Here is a 26158-nt window from a genome sequence, read left to right on the forward strand (position 1 = left end):
AGCTTTAGCAGAAAACATGACCAGCCTTTGTTGGCGGTGAATAAAGTCTGGTTGAAACGCTTCGGTGAGCACCTCCAATATTGCTATATTATGCTTGGATGCTACTGCACTGTGGATAAAACTGTACCGAAGATGCTTAAAGAAGCAAATTTGGTCATACCTACTACTGCTACTGCTGATTATTGTTTTCTGTTTGAGTGATATTACTTCTAACATTGCACACATCAAAATAAGTCATAAAAATATGTATGATTCTCACTGATATCAGTATCGAACATTATTGAATGCTACAATATCAGACGTGAGAACTGAAAGGAGTGAAGATGGGGACAAAAGTGATTCAGTTTCTCGTCCCCATCTGCTTTGAATGCCCTCCAATTTAAAGGGAAATGGACAATTTGTTTCACTGGAACCACTTTAAGTGTAGCTTAAGAAAACCGACAATTGAAAACCTTAACACCGCCCCAAAGACGTTCTTTGTGTACATAGAAGAAGTTTTACAACTGTAAGGTCATAGAAGATGGGAGCAAAAACAAAACGTGTTGGGTTTCTAATTTCTGATATAAGATACCCTGAAGTCCAAAGTCTACATTAGACTGCAAGATCATTCGGTATCGGTGCTTTAGTCTGACACCGACTTGTAATTCATCAGTGCTTTTTCACTCCCAAGTCATATATCATACTGACAATTGCTTAGCTGCTCCTTCTGCCAAAATTCCACAGGCAATAAATGAAAAGTCAGAAGAATGGCACCAAAAAGCACCCCGTTTTCAGTTTGCATTCGTACAGAACAGAGGTGCTTCATATTTTGACATTTTATTTGGTAGATTATTTCTCTGTTGTGTTGATAGCGTTTTCTCTCAGGGAATTAAACTGATTTAGACGGGACTCTTCAGAATTCTCCGAGACGAGCTAGGATAGCTGTAGTCCGAGGGGTCGGAGCCTTAGCGACGTTTTGCAGCACAAAAGAGTGAAACTTGCCATGTTTGAGGGGGAATACTTTGGATGCGGCCCCATCCTTTCAGACTAGAGCTGTCCAATCTAGTCTTTGAGTATGAACTAAAAGACAACCTGAACGGTCCGGTTGGCGTTGATTCAGTGCACTGAGACATACAACAACCTTGGAGGCACGGGAATACAGCCGTCACTCGCCACTTCATCTGGGCTTCACTCTACCGTGTTTTTTCAAAACGAATTAATCAATTACCGTTGTTTCATGGATGACTACAGCCTATCATTAGTATAAAAATATGCACATGCAAGTACATTTTACATATTATAAGCATGTTCTAGCATAGAAATGGCTAAATGAACAAAAATACAAATATAGGACATTAAGAAGACATATTCAAACATGTGATAGGTTGTATTCTCCACCGGTCACTCGGTGAGACAATAACCACCACAGTAAAATGCTGTCCACAAAAAAAAAAAAATCTTATTTTTGTCATTACATCGACTATATTGAGTAAAATAAGTGTAAATATGACTATAGAGGTGCTATTCCAGGTGTAGAGAGCTCTAATAATGTAAGAAAAAAAAATAGAAGGTAGTACACATGTTTTCACAAAAATATGTCTTTATTTGTTTAATTGTGTCTAATATGTCTTATTTTTTGTCATTACATCTACTATATTGAGTAAAACAAGTGTAAATGTGACTATAGGGGTGCTATTTCAGGTGTAGAGAGCTCTAATAATGTAAACAAAAATAGAAGGTAGTACACATTTTCACAAAAACATGTCTTTTTTGTCTAATTGTGTCTAATATGTCTTATTTTGTTGTCATTACATCTACTATATTGAGTAAAACAAGTGTAAATGTGACTATAGGGGTGCTATTTATGGTCTAAAGAGCTCTAATAATGTAGAAAAAAAAATTTAGAAGGTAGTACACATTTTCATAAAAACATGTCTTTTTTGTGTAATTGTGTCTAATATGTCTTATTTTTTGTAATTGCATCTACTATATTGAGTAAAACAAGTGTAAATGTCACTATAGTGGTGCTATTTCAGGTGTAGAGCTCTAAAAAAGAAAAACAATTTAGAAGGTAGTACACATGTTTTCACAAAAACATGTCTTATTGTGTCTAATAGTGTCTAATATGTCTTATATTTTGTCATTACATCTACTATATTGAGTAAAACAAGTGTACAGGTGACTATAGGGGTGCTATTTCAGGTGTAGAGAGCACTAGCCCACTAATGTAAAAAAAAAAAATGAGAAGGTAGTGCACGTGTTTTCTATTAAAACAATATACAGAATCCTACTTTGCGGAAATTCAATGATCATAATCGGGTCTGGATCTAATTATCCGCGATTGCCAAGGGTTTGCTTTAGTTTTGCCTTAACTCATACTTTGGACGCAGTTGGTTGGAAGAACGCACATAGCCACAACAGCCTGGTCACACGATGCTGTGGAATGGCATCCCACTCCTCAAGCCAGGCAGGAAGCGTTGTTACAACAGAGACATAATCTACCAGGCACACATTTCCCAAGTTTCTGCTTCATGTTTATTTTTTACATGTTTAGCCAGGATCTGTGAATGCTGAAGAAAACACGTTGTGTTGCAACCAAGAGAACAGACACAGCGAGGGAAATGAGCCAAGTAACACCAGTTAAGTTCTAAGGATCCTCCTCAGCCACATCACACTAGATCACGTTAGATTAGATGAAGAGAGCGGAGTCTGGAAAGAAAACAACACACGTGACAGAAGAGCTAATGAGGTTAGTCAGAAATATAAAGAGGATGAATCAGTATGATCAGAAATCAATGGATGAAAAGAGGCAATCAGGCAGCCGGGGGAGATTTCCTGCGGATTGCACAGGGGAAGGGAAGAAAGTCAGTTACTTTGACTGAAGCAACAATGAAACACGAGACACTCCCATCCCTCACCATCAACCCCCGAGATTCTAAACGGCTTCCACTAGCCACTGAAAAAATAACAATTATTTCTCCATTTATCATCTTAAAAAACTACACTAGGAACAACAAATTAAATGATCTTAAAGGGTCCCCAACATGATGAATCAACTTTGCTTCAAATATGTTATATATTCTTTGTAATTATGCAACATTTTTGAACGTGAATGGTAAATTCACAGATATGACATAGTGCATGGCGCCAACAATGACAAGCTCGCTCCCGCCGTTTCCAGAAGCTCTCAGTTAAAACCGAGTAAACAAACGCTTCTCTGGGTCGATGGTGGATTTGGTTCAGTATATTTTTCACGTAAATAGTAGTCATGCCAAAATGTTGTGTTGCTGCTGGATGTTCATGGTGTGCGAGTGATACTCTAAGTTTGTTTGTCTTTTCCAGAAAACGGTTTAAGACAAAATGGACGCACCAAGAGCAAAGGATGAGAGACGGATGGATGCCCACCTGATGATCTGTCATGTCTTGTTAAAATAATGTATCTAAATAATATTCCATGATAGTGATAAGTCTGTAAAGCATTATACATGTTATATAAACAGTAGATGGTGGTTTATCATCATAATAGTAGTCATGCCAAAATGTTGTGTTGCTGCTGGATGTTCATAATGTGCGAGTGATACTCTAATATAAATGTTATATACATGTTATATAAACAGTATGTATGTTTACTGTGTGGGGGGGCGGATGACAAAATATAACATAAATTAGGATATAAAGACCCCTTAGCGTTCATTAAGAACCTGATTTGAAACAATAATTGAAGGATAAACAACTCTACTTACCATTCTTTGATTTGAAGGCCACCAATCTTCATATCCATGTCTTAAGACTTTAGTCATTTCATTTCCAATTGTTTTGCCCCTCAAAAAATATTGTCAAGTCGCTCAAATATTCACTATAATCAATGTAAACATCATCTGTTTGTGTTGCTGAGTGATAGCGCCATGAACTACAAATGGAACTTTTGCAAAATTAGCATCCACTTTCAAAAATTTAACAATGTCGAACATAATTACAAACAAAATATAACAGATTGAAGAAAAGTTGATAATCATGTCAAGGACCCTTTGAGTTTGTTAGGTTCATGCAAGCTGCAATACAATATCACACAGTTGAATAACTGAGTAACAAAAATACCCAAGGGAACCTAAAGGTCTAATTTATATCAATTGGCAAATAAGTCCCACTAAAACACTAAAGGCAGGACATTCTGCTAGCGCTATTAGCACAGAAAATCACCAGGGACGTCTTTGTCTTTTTTTGTTGCCAACTGAAAATAGTGTGCAAAGTTCAGTCCTAATAAAAATACATCTTGGCTTACGTGCTGCCCGATTCAAGCCATTATTTCAGACAAATCAGAATGTACATTCTTGGCAGAAACATGGAAGATATGTCTCTAATGAGGCCACTTTATGACAAGCAAAAAGGATGAAATGGTGGAAACATGCTGCCAAGGCCACCCGCACATACGCAAAAAATCCCCCAAATTGCTTTGCATTAATGCAAAAACTTCAATTCCCAACTCCATCACATTGAGTAGGCCGCTAAATACCGCATATTATTTGTTCCATTGGCCTGAAAGCTTTTGAGGGACTGCGGGTGCTATAGTCGAAATGAGGACACTGTCTGCAGCCCTGCCCGCCGTTGATCAGCTTAATAGGGATTTAATATGTTGTCTTGTAAATCAACTTCTCAAGTCTTGTATCCCAGTAAATCCAGCGGCCTCTAAGCCTCTGAGCCACTGTAATGTTTTAATCACAAATCTCGATATTTGGCATGTGATCCGCCGTGTCTGCAAACAACTGACAACTGCATGGTACTAGATGGTAGATCTCATGCAGTCCAAACCGAGTTATTCTCCGATCCAAGATCTGGAAATGCTTGACACTACCTTTAATCTTGTTATTTTATTGAAAAGCCTATTTTCTGTGCTTGGATGCTGACTTATTTAGCCATTTGTTTTTTTCTTCTTCTTCATCTTTTTGTGGCGTTAGCTTGAGAATCCTCCGATTGGGAATGGCCTATGGAATACATACATTGTTTACGTTTTTTTGTTTTTTTTTTGTAGATTTTCTGCTGTTTGTTTTATATTTTTGGGATATGATGTCCACAAAAGATTCTGATTCTGCGGTACAGTTGTTCTGCGCTGCATTGAATTTTTTCAATTAATACATAATCACTGTTTTGTGGGTGACTATGCGGAGGCCGCAACAATCTGGCGTTCCGTCCTTCCCTCGCTCTTTCATTCTGTTTTGACTCCAACAGATTGTTTTTTATTTCCGATGGGAAAAAAAGGTTGCAACATCCAAACAGATCAGAGGTTAACCAGCGTCTTGTGCTCGACCCGAGAGGTTGCACACTAATATGTTCCAGAAAACCAACAGAAACGGTCTATTAGGGTCAGCGTATACCATGTACCGTTGGTTTGACTGAGATTCTGGAGATTAGAAAAATACATCATTTCTGTTTCTTCTTTGAGGAAGAACCGTCCGTTCTGACAAAACCTCTGGGAACTACCATTGTTTTTACACTTGTCACTTTTGACGTATTTGGCTACGCCAAAACTGCTCCCCTCAGAGGGTCCTCCTGGGTTGAATCATGTTTGACTGATGATTATCTGATCAGTTGGCAGTCTTTCGAGGATTCTTTTGGGGGATACACACACGGACAAAAGGAAACAGAGGATCGGTTGAAGGAGAGCACTAAACACTTCCAGTCGGACTAGTTTGGGAAAAGTCGGGCTCGTGCGGACTGACTGCGGGGAGGTCACACTGGAAGAAGACTTACCAGGACAGTTGCGATAGGAAACATTCTGTGTTCTTGGTCCTATTCTGGTTGGGCATGGACCTTGAGAGGCAAAAACATGGCGCTACAGACATGCATAGATTGAAGACTTAGAATAAACTCGTGAATCCCTCAGGAGGTTCTGTTTTCTCGTGTTGGAGCAGTCCTGACTGCATCCTCTGAGAAAGACCACGTCGAAAGAGTGGGTGGAGGCAAATGCTTCTTAAGCTAATCCCCACATTAAGGCCTCAGGTGACACAGGAAGACATATCATCAATACTTAATAATGAGGCAAGGTTAAAAAAATAAATAAAAGCAACAAATGCGTGTTTGAGGTGAAACAACAGGATTTGATTTGAAGAACAAGAACTGACGACTCATTATGACTCATTCCTTTGAACCATAGGTCCTTCAAGCCCTGGGGAGGTGGGGCGTTCACTTGTCAAGACGTTCACCATCTAATGATATTCACCAATGGAATCTGAATCTATACTAATGGGGTCAGCTCACACAGGTACACTAATAATGCTAACCCTATTGAGCAGGAGTGGCCAAAGTGCGACATAGGGGCCATTTGGGGCCCTTGGTTGTTTTTTCACTGGCTGGTAGCACATGCTGGAAACAAAATTTAACAAAAAAACAGCAAATATTGAGAAATCTGCAGTAATTTTACAAGAATAAAGTCATATTAGGTGAAAAAAAGATGGACGCGAAAAAGAAAAAGCCACAATTGTATGAGAATAACATCGTAAAATAATCATTTCGGTTCCATAAAGTTGAAACAGGAAGAACAAGGAAGGCAAAAAAGGTAGTAATTGTATTATTATTATTATTTAATTAAATCAAATGAATTGGGATTTTTTTTTGTTGTGGAAAAAAATAAAATATTAATGAATTATTTAATAAAATTAATTAATTAGTAATTCATCAGTAATTAATTCATAATTAATACAAAATATCATTAAAGTAAATTACGAGAACAAAGTTCCAACAAGAAAGTTAAAATAGCTGGAAAATTTACAAAAAACTGCTGGATTTTTTTAAGTACGAAGACAAAAATATTAAGAGGAAATGTTGTATGATAAGAAAAAATTAGCAATTTTACGAGAATAAAGATGTAATCTTATGAGTAAAAAGTTCTTTTAGTTGGGTTATTTTTTGTCATTATTATTTGCCATTATTGTAAAAAAAAAGTCTAAATATTATGGCAATAAAGTCATATTTATAAGAACAAACTTTCAAGAAGAAAGTGCGGACAGTAACAAATAAAAAAAACAAAAAAACAGCTGGACTCTTTTGAGCACAAGTCCAAATATTAAAAGGAATATTTTAAGAAAAAGAGACAAAAAGGAGGGGAAAAAGTTGCAATTTCATAATGAGAATAAACTCTAAATATAATGAGGAAAAATAATCTAGTTTTAGTTGCATAGAGTAAAAGAAATACTTAAAAAGTCAAAATTTAATGAGTAACAATTTCTTTTTGAAAATTATGTGGGGGGAAAATATAATATTATGGGAATTAAGTCAAAAATATTATGAAAATAAAGTCCTAATATTACAAAAAGAAAAGTCACAAAGATTATTTCAGACGAAATCTATAAAATAAAAATGGGAAGAGGCTTTTTCACCTGTAAAACAAAGCTGAGATGCTGTTTTGTTTTTGTTTTTTTTTCTTGGAATATATATAACTTTTAATCATATCTGCAAGTGTTGCTTCACAAATATCAAAGTGGCAAAGTTACATCCTTTAATTTTCCAGTAGACCAAGTTTGGACAGCCCCGCTGTAGAATCTCAAAGAGAAATACGGCATACGTCCGTGTCATTATTTGACACCGGTGAGCAAAATATTCATTTTCATCGAAAAGAGCCAGCGAATATCATCTTCCCATTATTTCCACTCTAATTATTTCAGTTCCACCTGATTAGCGAGTCTGGCAATTCATGTAAATCTATGTCGTTAATCAGGTTGTAAAGGTTACATGGGGGAATATTCTTCACAAATTGCTAATGAACATGACAGCTCAAAGGACAACGGGGATTTTTAATGCAAAGGGCAATCTAAATTTTGTTTGGGAGCTGAATGGCAATGAATATTTTAGCAACCAGGGAACAGGTAAAAAAAAAAAAAAAATGCTGACAATATCGCCTCGTAGGAAAGATTACGGCGCTGACTTATGAGTGCAGCCGTTCTGTTCTCTTACATAATGAAACATCTGTTAGCGTGCCTCCACACCTGTTGTATTGACTTCTATTAAGCCATCAAGGTGAGCTGCGCTTTTTGCCTGACAGACGTCTCCGAGCTAGAGTAATGAAACGCTCGCTGGCTATTACCGAAGAGTCAGCATGACTTCCTCCATTCCCCCTCCCTCTCCATTCTGCCAACTCATAACCTGGCTCGTCGGACTGGCTGAAAACATGGCGAGCGCATCAATAATACAGCAAAGTACCAAAGTGTTTCACAGGTCATATTTCATGAAAAGTTCATGACGTGACACAGACGGAAGCGGAGATGGAGGGGAAAGGGTTGCAGACAAAGCGGGCAGAGCATCCAGACAAGGTCGGAGCAAGAAATGGGACGGTGATGCCGAGCAGGAAACAGGAGGAGGGTGACTTTTCCAACTTTTCAATGTATGACCAAGGTGGAGGGAAGGTATGGCTACTGTATATACTTACTGTATGGGACACACTCATACTGGACCTCCAGGTACTTGTAGGTCCCTGGGCAGGGGTCCGGAAAGACATCTGAGCCCGTGATCACGATGCACTGGGTCCGATTGTTGCATCTGTGGACAGGAGTTCACCATTAAGCAATTTTTATTCATTATTCAAATTCATTCATTAATTCATTTTCTCCCGCTTACGAGGGTCGCAGGGTTGCTGGAGCCTATCCCAGCTGTCTTCAGGCGAGAAGTGGGGTACACCCTGGACCGGTCGTAGTGTATAGAAAAACAACCATTCACACTCACATTCATACCTATGGACAATTTGGAGTAGCTAATTAACCTAGCATGTTTTTGGAATGTGGGAGGAAACCAGAGTTCCCTGGGAAAAACCCACGGGGAGAACATGCAAACTCCACACAGAGATGGCCGAGGGTGGGATTGAACTGGGGTCTCCTAGTTGTGAGGTCTGCACGCTAACCACTCGACCGCCTTGCAGCCTGCAATTGTTCAAATAAATTATTTAAATTGTGCAGTGATGTTTTCGTCAACAATGACAAAATTATTGACTATGCTAATTATTTTGTCGACGAAAACGAGACAGTGACAAGTTAAGCACGATTCTTTGAGGACCCTTTTTCATTGCATTCTTGCGTTTCATCCTTTTATATGACCTTCATGTGTCCTTTGACCTAGGATTTCAGTACCGTTTCCCCTTACACTAAAAATCACTGTCTAGGACCCTGAGGGCCGCCGAAACTGGCGTCAATACACCAAACCCAACCATCTTTGGTGCCGAGGGGACACATAATTCTATTGGCGAATGAACGCTGTAGATCAATAACGGTGTTCTGCTGATTTAGTGGCAACGGAGATAACATTTGTGTCGTCTCCCCCCCACCGCATCATTGAAAAGTATATTATAGGCCGCCTCGTATTGTGCCCCCACTCTTTTGTTCTGAGATGCTGCAGTCATCATTGCCGTGTCCAAATGTTATTAAAATAATATTAGGGAGTGCTGCGGAGTATTGGAACAGAGGCGGCTTGGTTCCAGTCAAGGCACTGAACAAAGAGGAGGATTTGAATACAGCTGTATTTCTGTTTTTTTTTTTTTTTACATAAAGTCATGAATAGATGCAATATGTCGTGCTTTACCACCTTTAGGGTGGGAATATTCTTCTCTTGGCACATGATAAATTGCATTTTTATGACAAGGAATAAAATTAGTTCCTTGTGTGCCTTTTTTAAAAAATATACATATTGTATATACTCGTAATGGCAGAAATGTATTACACCACAAACATATATTACTGCTTTGTTTCTTTAGTCTATATGTGTGCACCTTTCACGTCATTACTGTGATAACAGATCATATCTTTTATGACTGCTTTGTAGGGAAATGAAGAAACCCGTTTCATGAATTCATTTCAACCCGCAGCTATAAAACACAATGCTTAATACGCCGTGACTGTGCTTGCTACGTATATAGCCTATACTTTATAGGGTCACTGTGACCACGCTGCCAGCTTTGCTCATGCATAAGCTCGTCGCACAGGAGCCTTACAGCTTTAGCGGCTCTTGAAACAGAAAAATGCCCAAAATAAAAATGGTGACACTAATGAGTCTTGCAATTGTTCCAGAGGTATGCGTGTTAAACAAGAGGACATAAGCAGAAAAAGGAGGAAGACAAAAAAAAACACTTCCCATTTGTGTAACAATGTTGACGTAAGAGTTGATAGCTTTCTGATGCATTGGCCTCATTTTGGAGCAGTGGAGACGGGGCGTCCTGATCTATGGGAGTGAGGGACCCTGGTTGTCTCATCTGTGAAACCTCGGGCTTCTCCCGAGACCAACTGAAGAAGATTTAATGACGTCTATGCAAAGCCGGAGCCCGCAATCTGTGATTGTGCATGTAATTGCAATCCCTGGTATATAAAAAAAAAAGTGCAGTAGCCTGCCAGGGCACAGGTCTCAGCGTGCACCCCAATTAAATACATATACGATATCATATTACTCTATCTTTTCATCGTCTGAGGCCATATGCTAATTAATGTACAATTGGAATAAAAGAAAAGGCATCGGTATCAATTGCTGCAGATTTTTGGTATTTTACTAATTACTAAATATGCGAGATATGGTGTGTTCATGGACCGCCCCACAAAGTGTGACGTTGCAAAGCTTGCCGGAAAATGAAGCATGAATAACAATGGTTTATGTATGCTGTATGTTTTACTGATATTATCATCTATTTCTGATATATGATCCACTTGGGGTCAAAGGGATGCGTTGATATAGTCAGATGCATTTACCGTGGGAAAACAGCCTATTTCCAAGAAACTGAGGCATGTTGAAGGACAGCCAAAACGTTTTAGAAAAAAAAAAAAAAATCAGCAAATTTACAGGATTATGCCTCATGATTATGCCATCATATACTGCATCTTACTGTGCATGTCAATACATATTTTAACATTTCTGTAATGTATTTTCAAATTTGGAACCGTCAAGAAGTTTAATATTGCTACAAAAAATTCAAATAATACACTACCGCTCAAAAGTCAGGAATCACTTGCAAATTTATTTGTTTTCCAAAGAGAAACACATTTTCATCCATTTCACAAACATTGAAAATTGATTTTCAAAGAAGGATGTACATTTTTGCATAGAGGCCTACTATCAACAACTGTCAGTCCTCTGCATCAATGGTATGGCTGCTAATCCAAGTTCATCATTTTATAAGGCTAATAGATGATTAGAAAAGTCATCTAAAAATCTGAACTAAAACTAAAATCTCTTACCATGCTATTAACTATTCCATTCAGAGAGCAGCATAAACTGGGTCTAACAAGGACACAAAAACGATGCACAACTGTGCAAGAAGAAACAAGAGAATTATTCCATATGACCGGTGTCGGAATCGGTCAGTTTCACTCATGGATGAGTGGTATCAAAATCGGCAACAAAAATCCCTCGAGTCATAAATAGATTTTCCATGCATTAACTACAAAAATATTCCATTTATTGACTTGGAATCTATATCGTGGAAATGAATTTATCGCTGGCAGATCTTCAACCAATTAATTAAGCCAGAGGTCACTGTAATCATGAAAGACAAAAAACAAAAAAATCCTGAGCAATAGCACAAACTGGGTCTAACAAGGACAGAAAAACGCTGCAGAGAGTGTGTAGTTTAAGACAAAGATGCCTCACAGGTCGTCACCTGGCAACTGCACTAAATAGTAGCCATCAAACACCAGTGTCAGTATCAACAGTGAAGCGGCGACTTCAGGATGCTGGACTTCATAGCAGGACTGCCAAGAAAAAAAACATATCTCAGACTAGCCATAAAAATTACCATGTGATCCCAAACTTTTGAGCGGTAGTGTATCTTGCTTGCAGTTTCCAATTGTTTAACAGGAATCAAAACCACAAAGTCAACGACAAAGTCTACTCACTTCAACACCTTCTGGCGTTTCATCAGGATTAATGATTGGAAATGCTATTTTTTTCTCGTACATCCTTTTTTCAAGTAACTACCTCAAAAAAAAAGCTTGCATGGCATGCAAAGGTTTATCTGGTGTGCACTGCCAAGTAAGAGTGTGATGAGGTGCCAACAAGATGTAACTGATGCCTCTCCTGATAGCGCATATCCACATGCAATTTAACCTTTTCCACCGCCGTCATAAAGCATGTCGAAGGAATAATTGGACAGAGACGTAATGGCCTAAATCTAACTATAAAGGAAGGAAGTGTGTGTGTGTCTAGGAGGGGGGGGTGTCAGTGGTTTGGAAGAGTGGGTCTTGTGTTTTGGCGCCGTTACACTTTCAATTAAGTCCTCAGCGGCCTTTGGCATTGCGGCTTAAGGGTGGAGGCAGGGGTACTGACAATGGCATTACATGGCCAGTCAGCCTCCGTGGCCTGCACCTCATTACCTTGAGTGAGAAAATGCTTCAAACCGTCATTAGAGCACTTAAAAGGCTTGGCTTGACACGATATCCCCAACACCGCCACGTACCCGCTTGACATCGGGGAGGTTTTAAACGGCAAATATACAAGAAATGACAGTTTACTTTCAAATGAAGGAATGTCTGGGAGTAACAAGGAAAACAAGTGCAGACGGTAGAAGAAGGAGAAGAACTGTCTGGAGAATGAAAACTCATTTTAAGGGGAAAATGTTGTTTGATAGCGTAAATAAGACGACATCAGGGACGTCTAAACTTCCTCCGCTGAGAGCCACATAGTGGCAAATGAAAGGAAGCAGGGGCCAATTGGATATTTTCTTCGAAGTTACAGTGTATATTTTCAAGAAAAAATATATATTTTTTCTATATATACTTTTATTAGTATCAACTAGGCCAGTAGACCCTTTTCCCCACATTTTTGCTGTATTATTTTCCAAATACTTCCACTTTCTTTGTATTTGGAGCATAAAAAACCTCTAAACGTAAAATAACACCCCTATAGTCACCCTAGAGTGTAAAAGTTTTGCATGGTTGACTTCAGCTCATAAAACGAGGGAGCAAAAACGATATTTTTGTTGAGCATAATGCTCCATACCAGTAACACTGTTGTGGCAATGCTAGTAAATGTACAGCTATCAGCGTTATTGTGGAGTGGGGAAAGCGTCCCAACACACACAGAACAGCCGCTCATGTGGCTCATCTGATACCTCTCATGTGAAGATGCCCCCCCTCCATCCTTCAAAAGTCCATAAGATCCTAAGAGGCCATTTGGAAGTCACGAAGTAAGCGGTGATGAAAAACAATCGCAATTGCAACCACAGGAGAGATGGGGGAGGGGGGCTTAACAGAAATGGCGCCGTCTACTTCCCGGCGCTCCCAGTTTGAATTTCAATCAAATTAGCATCTCTTAAACTCAAAGTGACCCGTCTAGCTCCATTTCATCTCAAATGCTGATGAGGTCCGAGGCGCAATTATCAAAGCAGACATGCCTCTCAAGCGTCTGGCCAGTTGATCGGAGACAATAAAATCATTTCCAGGGCTGGAACTAAAAAAAAAAAAAAAAACTCTAATCACGCCATGCGGTGCACACACTTGCTCGGTCACCCCCCCCAACACCGGCTTTTTCTCAGGGGGTGGCCCAATAATGTCGCAGGAAATACCCTGTTAGGAATTAACCATTAGCATCCTGCTTTCAACTTAAGCCTGAGCCGATATCCGGGTAAGGCCGTCTAGGAAGGCGTAATTACTGTCATGTGCTTGTGTTTATATACACTACCGCTCAAAAGTTTGGGATCACTTGGAATTTTTTCGGGGCCAGTTTGAGATATGGCTTTTTCTTGGCAGTCCTGCTATGAAGTCCAGCATCCTGAAGTCGCCGCTTCACTGTTGATACTGACACTGGTGTTTGACGGCTACTATTTAGTGCAGCTGCCAGGTGACGACCTGTGAGGCGTCTTTGTCTTAAACTACACACTCTCAGATATTTGTCTGCATCGTTTTTCTGTCCTTGTTAGACCCAGTTTGTGCTGCTCTCTGAAGGGAGTAGTTAATAGCATGGTAAGAGATTTTAGTTTTAGTTATGATTTTTAGATGGCTTTTTTAATCATCTATTAGCCTTATAAAATGATGAACTTGGATTAGCAGCCATACCAGGAGATTGATGCAGAGGACTGACAGTTGTTGATAGTAGGCCTCTATGCAAAAATGTACATCCTTCTTTGAAAATCATCTCATTCATTTTCATTGTTTGGGAAATCGAAAAAATTGTTTGTGAAATGCATGAAAATGTGCTTTTCTTTGGAAAACAAAGACATTTGCAAGTGATCCCAAACTTTTGAGCGATAGTGTACTGGCGCAACTTGGATAATGGCGTCTGACTCACATCCGTTCTTCACCATTAATGACACATTTCATTTATTGACAGGTGTACCATTTTCCAGCATTGGTCTTAAAGGAATTCCTGGCAGTGGAAGTTATTGTTTGTCATCTTCAAAAAACAATAATTAATACTGTATTTTCCAAACTATAAGTCACACTTTTTTTCATAGGTTGGCTGTTAGAGATAAGATATGCCTTTATTCGTCCCTCAGTGGGGAAATTTGCATTGCACAGCAGCAAGAGTACAGAATCAGTTAAGCAGTACAAAATACACAATATAGAAAAATAGACGATATAAACAACAAAATCAAGAGTTTTGCCCAGAGTTATATACAAATACAGTATGCAGATAATATGGAACTGTTCCTGCGACTTATAAATGAAAAAAGTGTTTATGTTATATAAACACTGGACACCTTTTCTGTTCATGTTTATTTTTTGTGTAGCTGATTAACCATTGTGTTAGCATATCTTACACCTATTCAGCCAGTTCTCTATTCTTTTATTGACTTATGTATGTTTTTGTTTTTTTTTCCTGCCTAATTATGCATTTTTGGCCTTGTGCGACTTATACTCCGGAGCGACTCGTAGTCCAGAAAATACGGTACTCCTTTGCCGACAATAAATACGGTTGACTGATTGCAGCTAAAGAGGGCAAGGCATGGCAAAACGGATCGCGTTTGATTGTTGACGCGGCCCCAACACTTTTATTTGCATTAAGCGAAGATAAATGCAGCACCCACCGACTTCAATCTCCTCAACTTGTCTCCTTAATGAATAATATTGAGCCCATAAGTGATCTTTTATTGGTATTAGCAGACGTTTGCCCGCTGAGAATAACAAGACGACTGCTAAAATGCTTGGCGTTGAGGCCATCATCATCAATAAAGTGTTGAGCGAGGAGCAGTTTCACGGCTCATGAACTTGTGCACGCCCCTCTGCAACAGCCGGGCTGCATGTGGATCTTTATGAAATGTTTATCTGCCTCGCTTTAAATAAAACTCTCGCCGTGCATACGCCGGAGAGGAACAAGGCGCTGCGCTGTCAAGCGGCAACAATGGAGCTCCTCAGAGAGCCGTGCATGCGCCGCGGTCACCGATATAAATAGTGCCGGCGCTATCATTTAAGCGCCACCGCTGCCTCGGATTGATTGACAAGAGTGAAGCAGCACAGTGGTGCCCCACTTTTGGGGTTGCTCTCCCAAAAGTGAGCTGGGATAGGCTCCAGTATACGTGACCCGTGACTGTAATGAGGATTAAGCAGCATCAAAAAGGCCGGAACTGGAAACAATTTAGCATTATAAACCAGGGATTGGGCTGCACGGCGGTCAAGTGGTTAGCGCACAGACCTCACAGCTAGGAGATCAGAGTTCAATCCCACCCTCGGCCATCTCTGTGTGGAATTTGCATGTTCTCCCCGTTTTCTCCGGGTGCTCCGGTTGACTCTCACATTCCAAAAACATGCTAGGTTAATTGGTGACTCCAAATTGTCCATAGGTATGAATGTGAGTGTGAATGGTTGTTTGTCTATATGTGCCCTGTGATTGGCTGGCCACCAGTCCAGGGTGTGCCCCGCCTCTCGCCTGGAGACAGCTGGGATAGGTTCCAGCGCCACCGCAACCCTCGTGAGGATAAGCGGTCGAAAATGAAGTAATTAATAATATAATAATAATAATAAGAGGCTGCACGGGGAGAAGTGGTTAGCACACAGGCCTCACAGCTAGGAGACCCGAGTTCAATTCCACCAATTGCATGTTCTCCCCATGCATGCGTGGGTTTCCTCCGGGTACTCCGGTTTCCTCCCACATTCCAAAAACATGCTAGGTTAATTAGCGACTCCAAATTGTCCATAGGTATGAATGTGAGTGTGAATGGTTGTTTGTCTATATGTGCCCTGTGATTGGCTGGCCACCAGTCCAGGGTGTACCCCACCTCTCGCCCGGAGACAGCTGGGATAGGCTCCAGTGCCACTGTGACCCTCGTGAGGATAAGCGGTAGAAAATGAATGAAAAAGGGATTAACGTACAAACAATACCCAGAATGTTATTACAGCCAATGTCTCTTTTATTTATTTGAACGGCAATGTTCCTTTGCATGATTATTAATAACGATTTTCATGTCAGTCCAGGCCGTAAGGGTCTTACGTTCATACTGATAACTTTCACCTCATCTATTAGAGCGCTATGAGCATTGATCATTTTTGTGAATGATACACCTCCTGGAAAAGCGATGATGTGCCAGCATGGCACGACTCAGCCATGTTAGAGCGCTGAGATCAATGCCTTTGATATGGAATGCTCGCAATGAAGCTTGTGAGTCAAAAACAAATCAATCAATGGAAGCCACTTATTGGTATTGTGTATCCTCATGTGCTTCACTCGGGATGTGTATTAATGTCAAGAGACTGAGGGGTGTAAACCGCCAAACACCTGAACCAGAGATGGCGTCCGACTAAAAATAAGCCAAGAATACTCGGTGAGATGAGCTCTGCGGGGCTGACCTTCTAACGTGTGGCAAAAAAGTGTCGAAGAGTGATTCACGCTACTGAGAGAACTTCTTTGGTGAATATCTGCATAACATAGCATGTCATGTGGGAACCTTTCCAGCCCTAATTTGTGTTCATCAACGTCTGATTAGAGGTGATTATATTTCCCCCTGCTTGGTCTGGGACTGTTCAAATGCTGGGGGGGAGATCTTGATACAAAAGAACCTTTGGGAGGCCATGAAGAGCTCCTCTTAATCCCGCTTCCGGAGGTTACGTCACAATGTCTTCATACTTTAACATAAAATAGACCATCGCCATCGCTCTGATAACGCAGTTAGAGTTGCTGTGGATGTTATCAATCACCTTTTGAAGAGATGTGATCTCATTAATGAAATGGCACCTTCTATTCTGCTGCTTTACTGCAATTTCTCTGACTCTGTGGACCGTTTCCAGTCCTATCTGGAGTCCTGATGATGATACATTTTCCAAAAAGATTGCTGCCGTCATGAATATTGCGAGAAAGAGATCACATTAATTATATGACACTGTCTATTCTGCCATTTTACTACAATTTCTCTGACTTTGTGGACTATTTCCAGTCTTAATCCGGAGTCCTTCTGATGGTGCGGTTTTCTAACACAAGAAAATTGTGTTTTCCAACACAATTTCTATGACATCGTGGAGTATTTCCATCCTTTGTGGACTATCTCCCGTTTTATCTGGAGTTATTCTGATTATTTATTTAAAAAAACAAAAAAACAAGACAGGTGATCGCATTAATAATATGGAACATTCTATGCTGCTGTATAACTTCAATTAATATGACTTTGTGGACTATTTCCAGTCCTATCGGGAGTCCTTCTGATTGTGCCGTTTTCTAAAAAGATTGGTGCCATCATGAATACTTGCAAAAAGGGCAATGACATTAATTACGTACATCACACCTTCTATTTTGCTATAAAAAAAACACAATTTCTATGACATTGTGGATTATTTCCATCCTTATCTGGTGTTTATTTTGTGCAAGATATTTCCTGTCTTAAATGACTTGCAAAAGTGGTAATTGCATGATTGACATTTTGCTGCATTCCTGCAATTTATCTGACTTTGTGGACTATGTTCAGTCTTATCTAGAGTTATTCTGATTATTTATTTATCAAAAAAAAAAACAAGACGGGTGATCACATTAATAATATGGAACATTATATGCTGCTCTATGACTTCAATTAATATGACTTTGTGGAATATTTCCAGCCTTTGCCCTGGATTGCCATTGTTATTAATTACTTGCGAGACAGGTGATCCCATTGATTAAGCAACGCCTTCTATCCCGCTGCATTACTGCAATTTATCTGACTTGGTGGACTATCTCCAGTCTTATCTGGAATTCTTATTATTTCTTTTTTTTTTAAATCAAGACGTGATCGCATTAATAATATGGAACATTCTATGCTGCTGTAGAACTTCAATTAATATGACTTTTTGGAATATTTCCAACCTTTTCCCAAGATCCATCCATCCATCCATTTTCCTCCGCTTATCCGGGTCCGGGTCGCAGGGGCAGCAGTCTTAGAAGGGAAGCCCAGACTTCCCGGTCCCCGGCCACCTCCTCCAGCTCCACCGGGAGGACACCAAGGCGTTCCCAGGCCAGCTGTGAGACATAGTCCCTCCAGCGTGTCCTAGGTCTGCCCCGGGGCCTTTTCCCGGCTGGGCATGCCCGGAACACCTCCCCAGGGAGGCGTCCGGGAGGCATCCGGACTAGATGCCCGAGCCACCTCAACTGACTCCTCTCGATGTGAAGGAGAAGCGGCTCTACTCTGAGCCCCTCCCGGATGGCTGAGCTCCTCACCCTATCTCTTAGGGTGAGTCCCGCTACCCTACGGAGGAAACTCATTTCAGCCGCCTGTATCCGCGATCTCATTCTTTCGGTCATGACCCAAAGCTCATGACCATAGGTGAGGGTGGGAACATAGATCGACCGGAAAATTGAGAGCTTTGCCCTCCGGCTCAGCTCTCTTTTCACCACGACGGTCCGGTACAGCGACCGCATTACTGCCGAGGCTGCACCGATCCGTCTGTCGACCTCACGCTCCCACTTTCCCTCACTCGTGAACAAGACCCCGAGATACTTAAACTCCTCCACCTGGGGCAGGACCTCATTCCCAACCCGGAGAGAGCACTCCACCCTTTTCCGACTGAGAACCATGGCCTCTGATTTGAAGGTACTGAGTCTCATCCCAGCCGCTTCACACTCAGATGCAAACCGTCCCAGTAAACGCTGAAGGTCGCAGCCCGAAGAAGCCATAAGAACCACATCATCTGCAAATAGCAGAGATGAGATTCTAAGGCCCCCGAACTGGACTCCCTCAACACCTTGGCTGCGCCTAGAAATTCTGTCCATGAAAATTGTGAACAGAATCGGTGACAAAGGGCAGCCTTGGCGGAGACCAACGTTTACCGGAAACAGGCTCGACTTACTACTGGCAATGCGAACCAGACTCCTGCCCCGTTTGTACAAGGACCGGATAGCACGTAGTAGCGCGCCACCAATCCCGTACTCCCGGAGCACCCCCCAAAGGACGCTACGAGGGACACGGTCAAATGCCTTTTCCAGGTCCACAAAGCACATGTAGACTGGTTGGGCAAACTCCCATGCACCCTCAAGCACCCTCGTGAGGGTGTAGAGCTGGTCCAGTGTTCCACGACCAGGACGAAAACCGCATTGGACCTCTTGTATCAGAGGTTCGGCCAACGGTCGTACCCTTCTCTCCAGCACCCTGGAATAGACTTTCCCAGGGAGGCTGAGGAGTGTGATCCCCCTGTAGTTGGAACACACCCTCTGGTCACCCTTCTTGAAAAGGGGGACCACCACCCCGGTCTGCCAATCCAAAGGTACTGTTCCCGACTTCCATGCAATGTTGAAGAGACGTGTCAGCCAAGACAGTCCCTCAACATCTTTTCCCAAGATTCAAGTCATTATTGACTTGCGATCCCATTGATTAAACAACGTCTTTTATCCCGCTGCATTACTGCAATTTCTCTGACTTTGTGGACTATTCCAAGTGTTAATTAGGGTTGTTTTCAGTATCTTGCATTACATTGCCACTTTCATTGACGACTTGCGAGGGGCCTGATTACCGTAATTTCTATGACTTTGTGGTCTATTTCCAGTCTTGCATCTTCATTTTCCACAAAGCGGAGAGACGGCTTCTTGTCTCATTTGAGTTCTATTGTTGGGAGATTGATCAGTCAGAGCCCTCATCGTTTCTTTTGTAATGTCTTTGATCTACCATCATCATTAATGGCATTGTCATCATCATATCTATTAGTACCGTGAAGCAATACTTTTTCATTATTATTAAAATCATTGACATTGTTATTAACACATAATACACAATATTTGTGTTGATAATGTTCAGAATTCTAATCAAAATCCAATACCGTATCCTACTGCTGTATATTTTTTCTGTTATATTTTTAAAATATGAATTATATACAACTATCGAACCGTCACATCTGCTGGGGTCGGCCTTGAGATGATCAGCCACCTGATCGCTAATGAATGAACGTCCTAATTGAGCCTCAGCTATTCCCATTTTAGCACTGTGCAAATGGATGGAATATACCCAAACGCTAGGAGTGCCAACAGGATCTATCAAACATGGCGGAGGCTCCTTCCAATTCCTCTTGCTTCTTGACCATATATGATACTGTATGTGGGTGTGAACATGAACTCCATGGTCGAATTATTATGTTTTTATTTGACAGGTGACTTTACAAGACTGGAAATTATTTGTATTGATTTATTTTAAGAATTAACAGTGGGTAGTGTTGGCATTGCTCACACCAACACTGCGTTTAGATATTCAATATGCATTCCGTTAAAGTATAGATGAACAGCAGCATGGATCACACATTTTCAGCAATGAAATATAATGCTATTCTGAAATAGGAAAAACCGTGCCAAGTGAGAGAATGTTGTTTTCTATTCAAAAGCTAAAATATTTATTGGTGTTATGCTTGTACTTAATACATTTAATCTACTCCAGAGACAAGATGTTTTGTGACTACTGTACAGCATCAATGTACTCAAGTTAAATTATGCGGCAAAACATAACCTATGAGATTGCACGCGGGCTGAGACCCATTTCTCATGCGGTCTTGGTCTGCCTATTTGGGTCGGCAGACTGAGTTCACACTCCCTTATAGGCTCTTTCTGCATAAACCTGCATAAAAGTACCTGTGTGAAATAATAATTTAAAAAAATCAAGAAAAAGACGAAGACGAACAATGAGACGAAGAAAAAGAGGAAGAATAAGAATAATAATTAAAATAATATAATAAAAAATATATAAAATTATATATGTATATATATATATATATATATATATATATATATATATATATATATATATATATATATATATATATATATATATATATATATATATATATATATATATATATATATATATATATATATATATATATATATATATATATATATATATATATATATAAATAATTAATAATAATAATAATATAATAATATAAAAATAATAATAATTATTATTATAATAACATTATAAGAATGAGAATGAGAAGAAAAAAGTAATAATAATAATAAATAATAACAATACATAAGAAGAATCATAATAAGAATCATAATCATAATCATAGGTCGAGTGGTTAGCGCGCAGACCTCACAACTAGGAGACCAGGGTTCAATTCCACCCATGGCCATCTCTGTGTGGAGATGCATGTTCTCCCCGTGCATGCGTGGGTTTACTCCGGGTACTCCGGTTTCCTCCCACATTCCAAAAACATGCTAGGTTAATCGGCCACTCCAAATTGTCCATAGGTATGAATGTGAGTGTGAATGGTTGTTTGTCTATATGTGCCCTGTGATTGGCTGGCCACCAGTCCAGGGTGTACCCCGCCTCTTGCCCAAAGACAGCTGGGATAGGCTCCAGCACCCCCGTGACCCTTGTGTGTAAAAGTTTTAGAAAATGAATGAATGAATAATAATAATTAATAGCTCACAAACAAAGAGCACCAACGGCCATTTTAACGGCACAGAACAGCCCAATCAGTTGAGAGCCACTGCCTTAGACGATAACATGTACTCTCATAATGTGCAAAACGACCAGAACTGCAGTCCTCCTGGCGGGATTTGTGTTTCAGTGGACTATTTCTGTTGTCCGAACGAAAGGGTGGAGGCCTGCGTAAGGCACGCGGCCACGAGAAGCGAGCAGGCAGGCGGCAGCCTTTCAAGACAGACAATGTGAGTCAGCTATCTGACTTCATCAAACTGGGCTTGACAATAAGCTCCCCGCATACACAGGATCTGCTGTTTTATTTCATTGTTTCTTCCCCTTCATTTCCCAAGGCGGCTTGCCAAAGTTGCTGACGCCCCTCTATCATCCAATATCTCTCGGTGGCATTCATATGTCATTCTATCTTGTGCACTTTGGCTCCGATGGCATCCCGGCGTGACAACTGCTCTCATGTTTAAGGACTCATATTTCCAGTGCTGGTAGTGGAAGCCTACGGGAGCATATGGGCACGCCACATGTTCAATTCCACACTAAACCATGCTTGGTATTAGGACACCTGGCCGTACGTAAGACCAAAAGGAAGTGGAAATGCAATTAAAATAGGAGTGCGGCTGTGCCAATTTCCCTCTTCTGGGAATCTTAGATTTTATTGTAAAGGTGACTATAGGGGTATTATTTCATGTCTAGAGGAAGTTAAAAATATTCAATTTACAAACAAAGACTCCTACTTCTTATCAAAGACTCCTACTTCTTATAATGGTCAGGTCGAGAACCAATTAACCGTGATAAAGGAGGGATTAGTGTAGGCAATAATAATAATAATAATAATAATAATAATAATAATAATAATAATAATAATAATAATAATAATAATAATAATAATAATAATAATAATAATAATAATAATAATAATAATAATAATAATAATAATAATAATAATAATAATAATAATAATAATAATAATAATAATAATTCATTCATTTTCTACCGCTTATCCTCACAAGGGGGAGGGGGGGGGTTTGTGGGGGTGCTGGAGCCTATCCCAGCTGTCTTCAAGCGAGAGGTGGGGTACACCCTGGACCGTCACCAGCCAATCACACGGCACATATAGACAAACAACCATTCACACCTACAAAAATAAAAATAAAAATAAAAATAAAAATAAAAATAAAAATAAAAATAAAAATAAAAATAAAAATAAAAATAAAAATAAAAATAAAAATAAAAATAAAAATAAAAATAAAAATAAAAATAAAAATAAAAATAAAAATAAAAATCAATTTCATATAACGATTTTATATAGTACCCAAAACACTTCACATGAAGCCATCATTCATTCACTCCTCAGTCACCCACTGGTGGTGGTACTACATCTTGTAGCCAGAGCTGCCATGGGGTAGTCTGACGGAAACATGGCTGCCAATTTGACCGCCACCAAACATTCATCCACATCCGTACACCAGTGTGAGCAGCACTGGTGGGTATCTTGCCCAGTAACTGGGTGGAGGGAGCGAGGATCGAACCGCCGACCTTCCGGTTTCAGGACGACCTGCTCCACCTGCTGAGGTACTGCCGCCGAAATGTTGGCCTTATGCTGGCTATGATGCTTATGTTTGCATTTATCATGGAAAAAATATTGAATGGGAAAAAACGTGCTAAAAGGCAACTGAAATATGGATGGATGAGTTTACTTTCCACACTGAATGTATCATCCATTACTGGCATTAATACAGATTAATACAAATTTCTACCAATACCATAAACAGTAGCCCTAGCATAACTGTCGATATTATTTTCCTAGCAGGTTACTGATGCTGATGTGATCTCACTGCCTTCTCTGATCTCCTCCCCCAACTCCACAGCTATATTGAGTTTGTCTATTTTTGATGGAGTCAATCAATCGGGCTGCAACCGCGCTGATTTTCCTCTAAAAGCGAGGAAGCAGAGGGATTTTGAAAAAAGGTCAGCCAAAAAGGGGCAACTTTCCAAAAAACAACCAGTTGACAGCAATCCAGAGGTGGTTACTCGGGGCAACCAGGCATCAGAGCATTCCATACACCTACTACAACTTCCAGTACAGACTCCGTGGTGTTACTTTACCTTTGTGCCATGATCTTGTAGGCTTCCGGAAGGTAACAGTTGATGTTTTCCATCTGGAATGGGTCAGCATCGCAGATCTTGTCATCTGTCCGCCCGTAGTTGGCGCTTTCGATGGTTATGACATCACTTCCTGGGCAGCGCAGATCAATGGGGTAACCCTCACAAGACAGCTCTCTCCGTACTAGGCCAAATGGCAGGGCGGCCCGACTGAAGCCTGAGGGCGTAGAAAGAGAGCATCATCAGAGCAAATCAATGCGGACCTCGGCTGACACTAACATGGGAGACACTAGCAATGGGAATGTCTTTGTAGTCTTACATACGGTATTCTGCTCACATCAATTAGACATACTTAGGCACACTTGGTATAGTTATAGTTCACCAGCTTTGACGAAAACAATCAACTCCATTTTGTGTACTTAGTAGTCATTCATTCATTCATTTTCTACCGCTTATCCTCACGAGGATAGTGGCCAGCCAATCACAGGGCACATATAGACAAACAACCATTCATACTCACATTCATACCTCTGGTCAATTTGGAGTCGCCAATTAAACTAGCATGTTTTTGGAATGTGGGAGGAAGCTGGAGTACCCGGAGAAAACTAGCTGTGAGGCCTGCGCGCTAACCACTCAACCGCCGTGCAGCCCTTCCTTTAATTAATAATTTAGAACTGTTTTCTGCATGTAAAACTATAAAAATGTGTTGCAATTTTTGAGAGTCAGCAATGGAATGGCGACGAAGCTGACTTACAAGGTTTCCATGCCAACTAAAAAAAATGCTAACCGGGGTGGACACTAATTGAGCTTCATTAAGTTTTTCAGATTTTTGTCAATTAGTATTAGTAAACCGAGTCCACAATTTGTTATATTTTAAGTTTAATGTGATTTTTTAAATATGTTTTTGTTTGGTTGTAGGCTTAAAAAAAGGTCAGGTCAGTTGGAGGTTCTTTCAATACACCAAATGAGCAAACACGCATAAACACAACTAACACAATCTGACAACTGCCCAGCAAAATATGGATCTGTATTTTTTTTTTTTTTTTTTGTAAACACGGTCAGCTTGAGTGGGTCCTCAATTCCTGTCCTGTGTTGCATCACAATACAAGGCACTAAGAAAGCATATTTTAAAATAATAAGCGGAAATCAGCGTTATATACGTACATGCAATTAAAAAACTTCAGCTGAATGAAGCCACAAGTTCTCAACAGAAAGTGAACATATAGAAACGCACTCGCTCGCCAAGTGCCAAGTGTTGCGGCACGGCGCTGTATATCCTAACCAGACTGCCAGCTGCTCCTCTGTTCTCAACCACAAGCAGCAGTGAATAATAATAATATCCATTTTTTCAGCATCTGTTGCCTTTTTTTTTGTCCCATAAATGCCAGCGTGTGTAACCTGCAGCCTGGCTGTTAGCTACATCGCGGCGCCGCAGCCTCTCTAATGAGCTTTCGTGGCTGCTTACATGCACTTGTTCCACTGTATTGCATTGGCACCTGGACAAATGAGACCAATCCAGTCATACATTTGTTTGGAAAGTATTTTTTTTCGACTTTCAATCTGTTTATGTGGCAGCAGTTGCCTTAACTACTGACTCCATCCCTGCTGAAACCACCCGGAATAGCTGAGTTTATTTTACTTTATTGGATACTTCATCAATTAAGTGAAAATGCAATTATCTTTGTTTGATTAAATGCTACGCTACATTGAAAGGGGATTAAGGTTGCTGGATTGTGGCCCTCACTCGAAAATGCTACCGTGGTATTTCACAAAGGAAGATAAATGTCAGTTTGTATTGCCTGATCCCCCATTTGTGCACCAATCAGGTGAAAGCTCTTCCTCTAAAGGTGCTCAGCGGAGAGATCAAGGTAAACAAAGGAGATATTTGTTTGAAGGGGCAGCTGCCAGAGCCTTGCTAACCTCTCTAAGACTTCATTTGTTTCGGGGCATCCAATCAAGGAAGGATTTTTTTTTTACTCTCCTGGCTCTTTTCTACAAACAACACAAGCACCATGATACTTGTTCCATGTTTGTGACCCATGTGTCAAAAAAGAAATGCTTAAGGTGCTAAACAATTTATCATCTGTGTTGGCTCGTGACAAAAATCTGCGAGCGGCGAAGAAGGAAAAAAAGAAAACATGGCGTGTTAGGAACAGGGCTTGACAGCCAATCTGGAGTTCATGCCGTTGCGGTCGAGAACGACCGTTGTACAACATCAGTCAGTGCCACGTTTCATGTGCAAACACTAACCTGTACAGTGGAATCAGGTCTGCTGCTACCAGAGTCATGACACTCAAA

At 40.4% G+C, this 26158-nt stretch overlaps 1 protein-coding gene across 30 annotated transcripts in view; it reads right to left on the reverse strand.

The window, feature by feature from the left end:
* The window catches only part of adgrl2a (adhesion G protein-coupled receptor L2a), a 141159-nt gene that overhangs the window by 60088 nt on the left and 54913 nt on the right, over window positions 1-26158 (reverse strand). For 17 of the 30 annotated variants that reach the window (XM_058074170.1, XM_058074177.1, XM_058074169.1 and 14 more), the window contains exons 3-5: window positions 23864-24077; window positions 8399-8508; window positions 5728-5787 (exon numbers count right to left, since the gene is read on the reverse strand). In XM_058074170.1, coding sequence (XP_057930153.1) covers window positions 5728-5787; window positions 8399-8508; window positions 23864-24077 — 384 coding nt within the window. The remainder of the gene's footprint in view (window positions 1-5727; window positions 5788-8398; window positions 8509-23863; window positions 24078-26158) is intronic. The other 13 variants (XM_058074193.1, XM_058074198.1, XM_058074176.1 and 10 more) reach the window with 1 other exon arrangement.

The sequence above is a fragment of the Doryrhamphus excisus genome, chromosome 5 (assembly GCF_030265055.1).
Source record: "Doryrhamphus excisus isolate RoL2022-K1 chromosome 5, RoL_Dexc_1.0, whole genome shotgun sequence".
NCBI lineage: Eukaryota > Metazoa > Chordata > Actinopteri > Syngnathiformes > Syngnathidae > Doryrhamphus > Doryrhamphus excisus.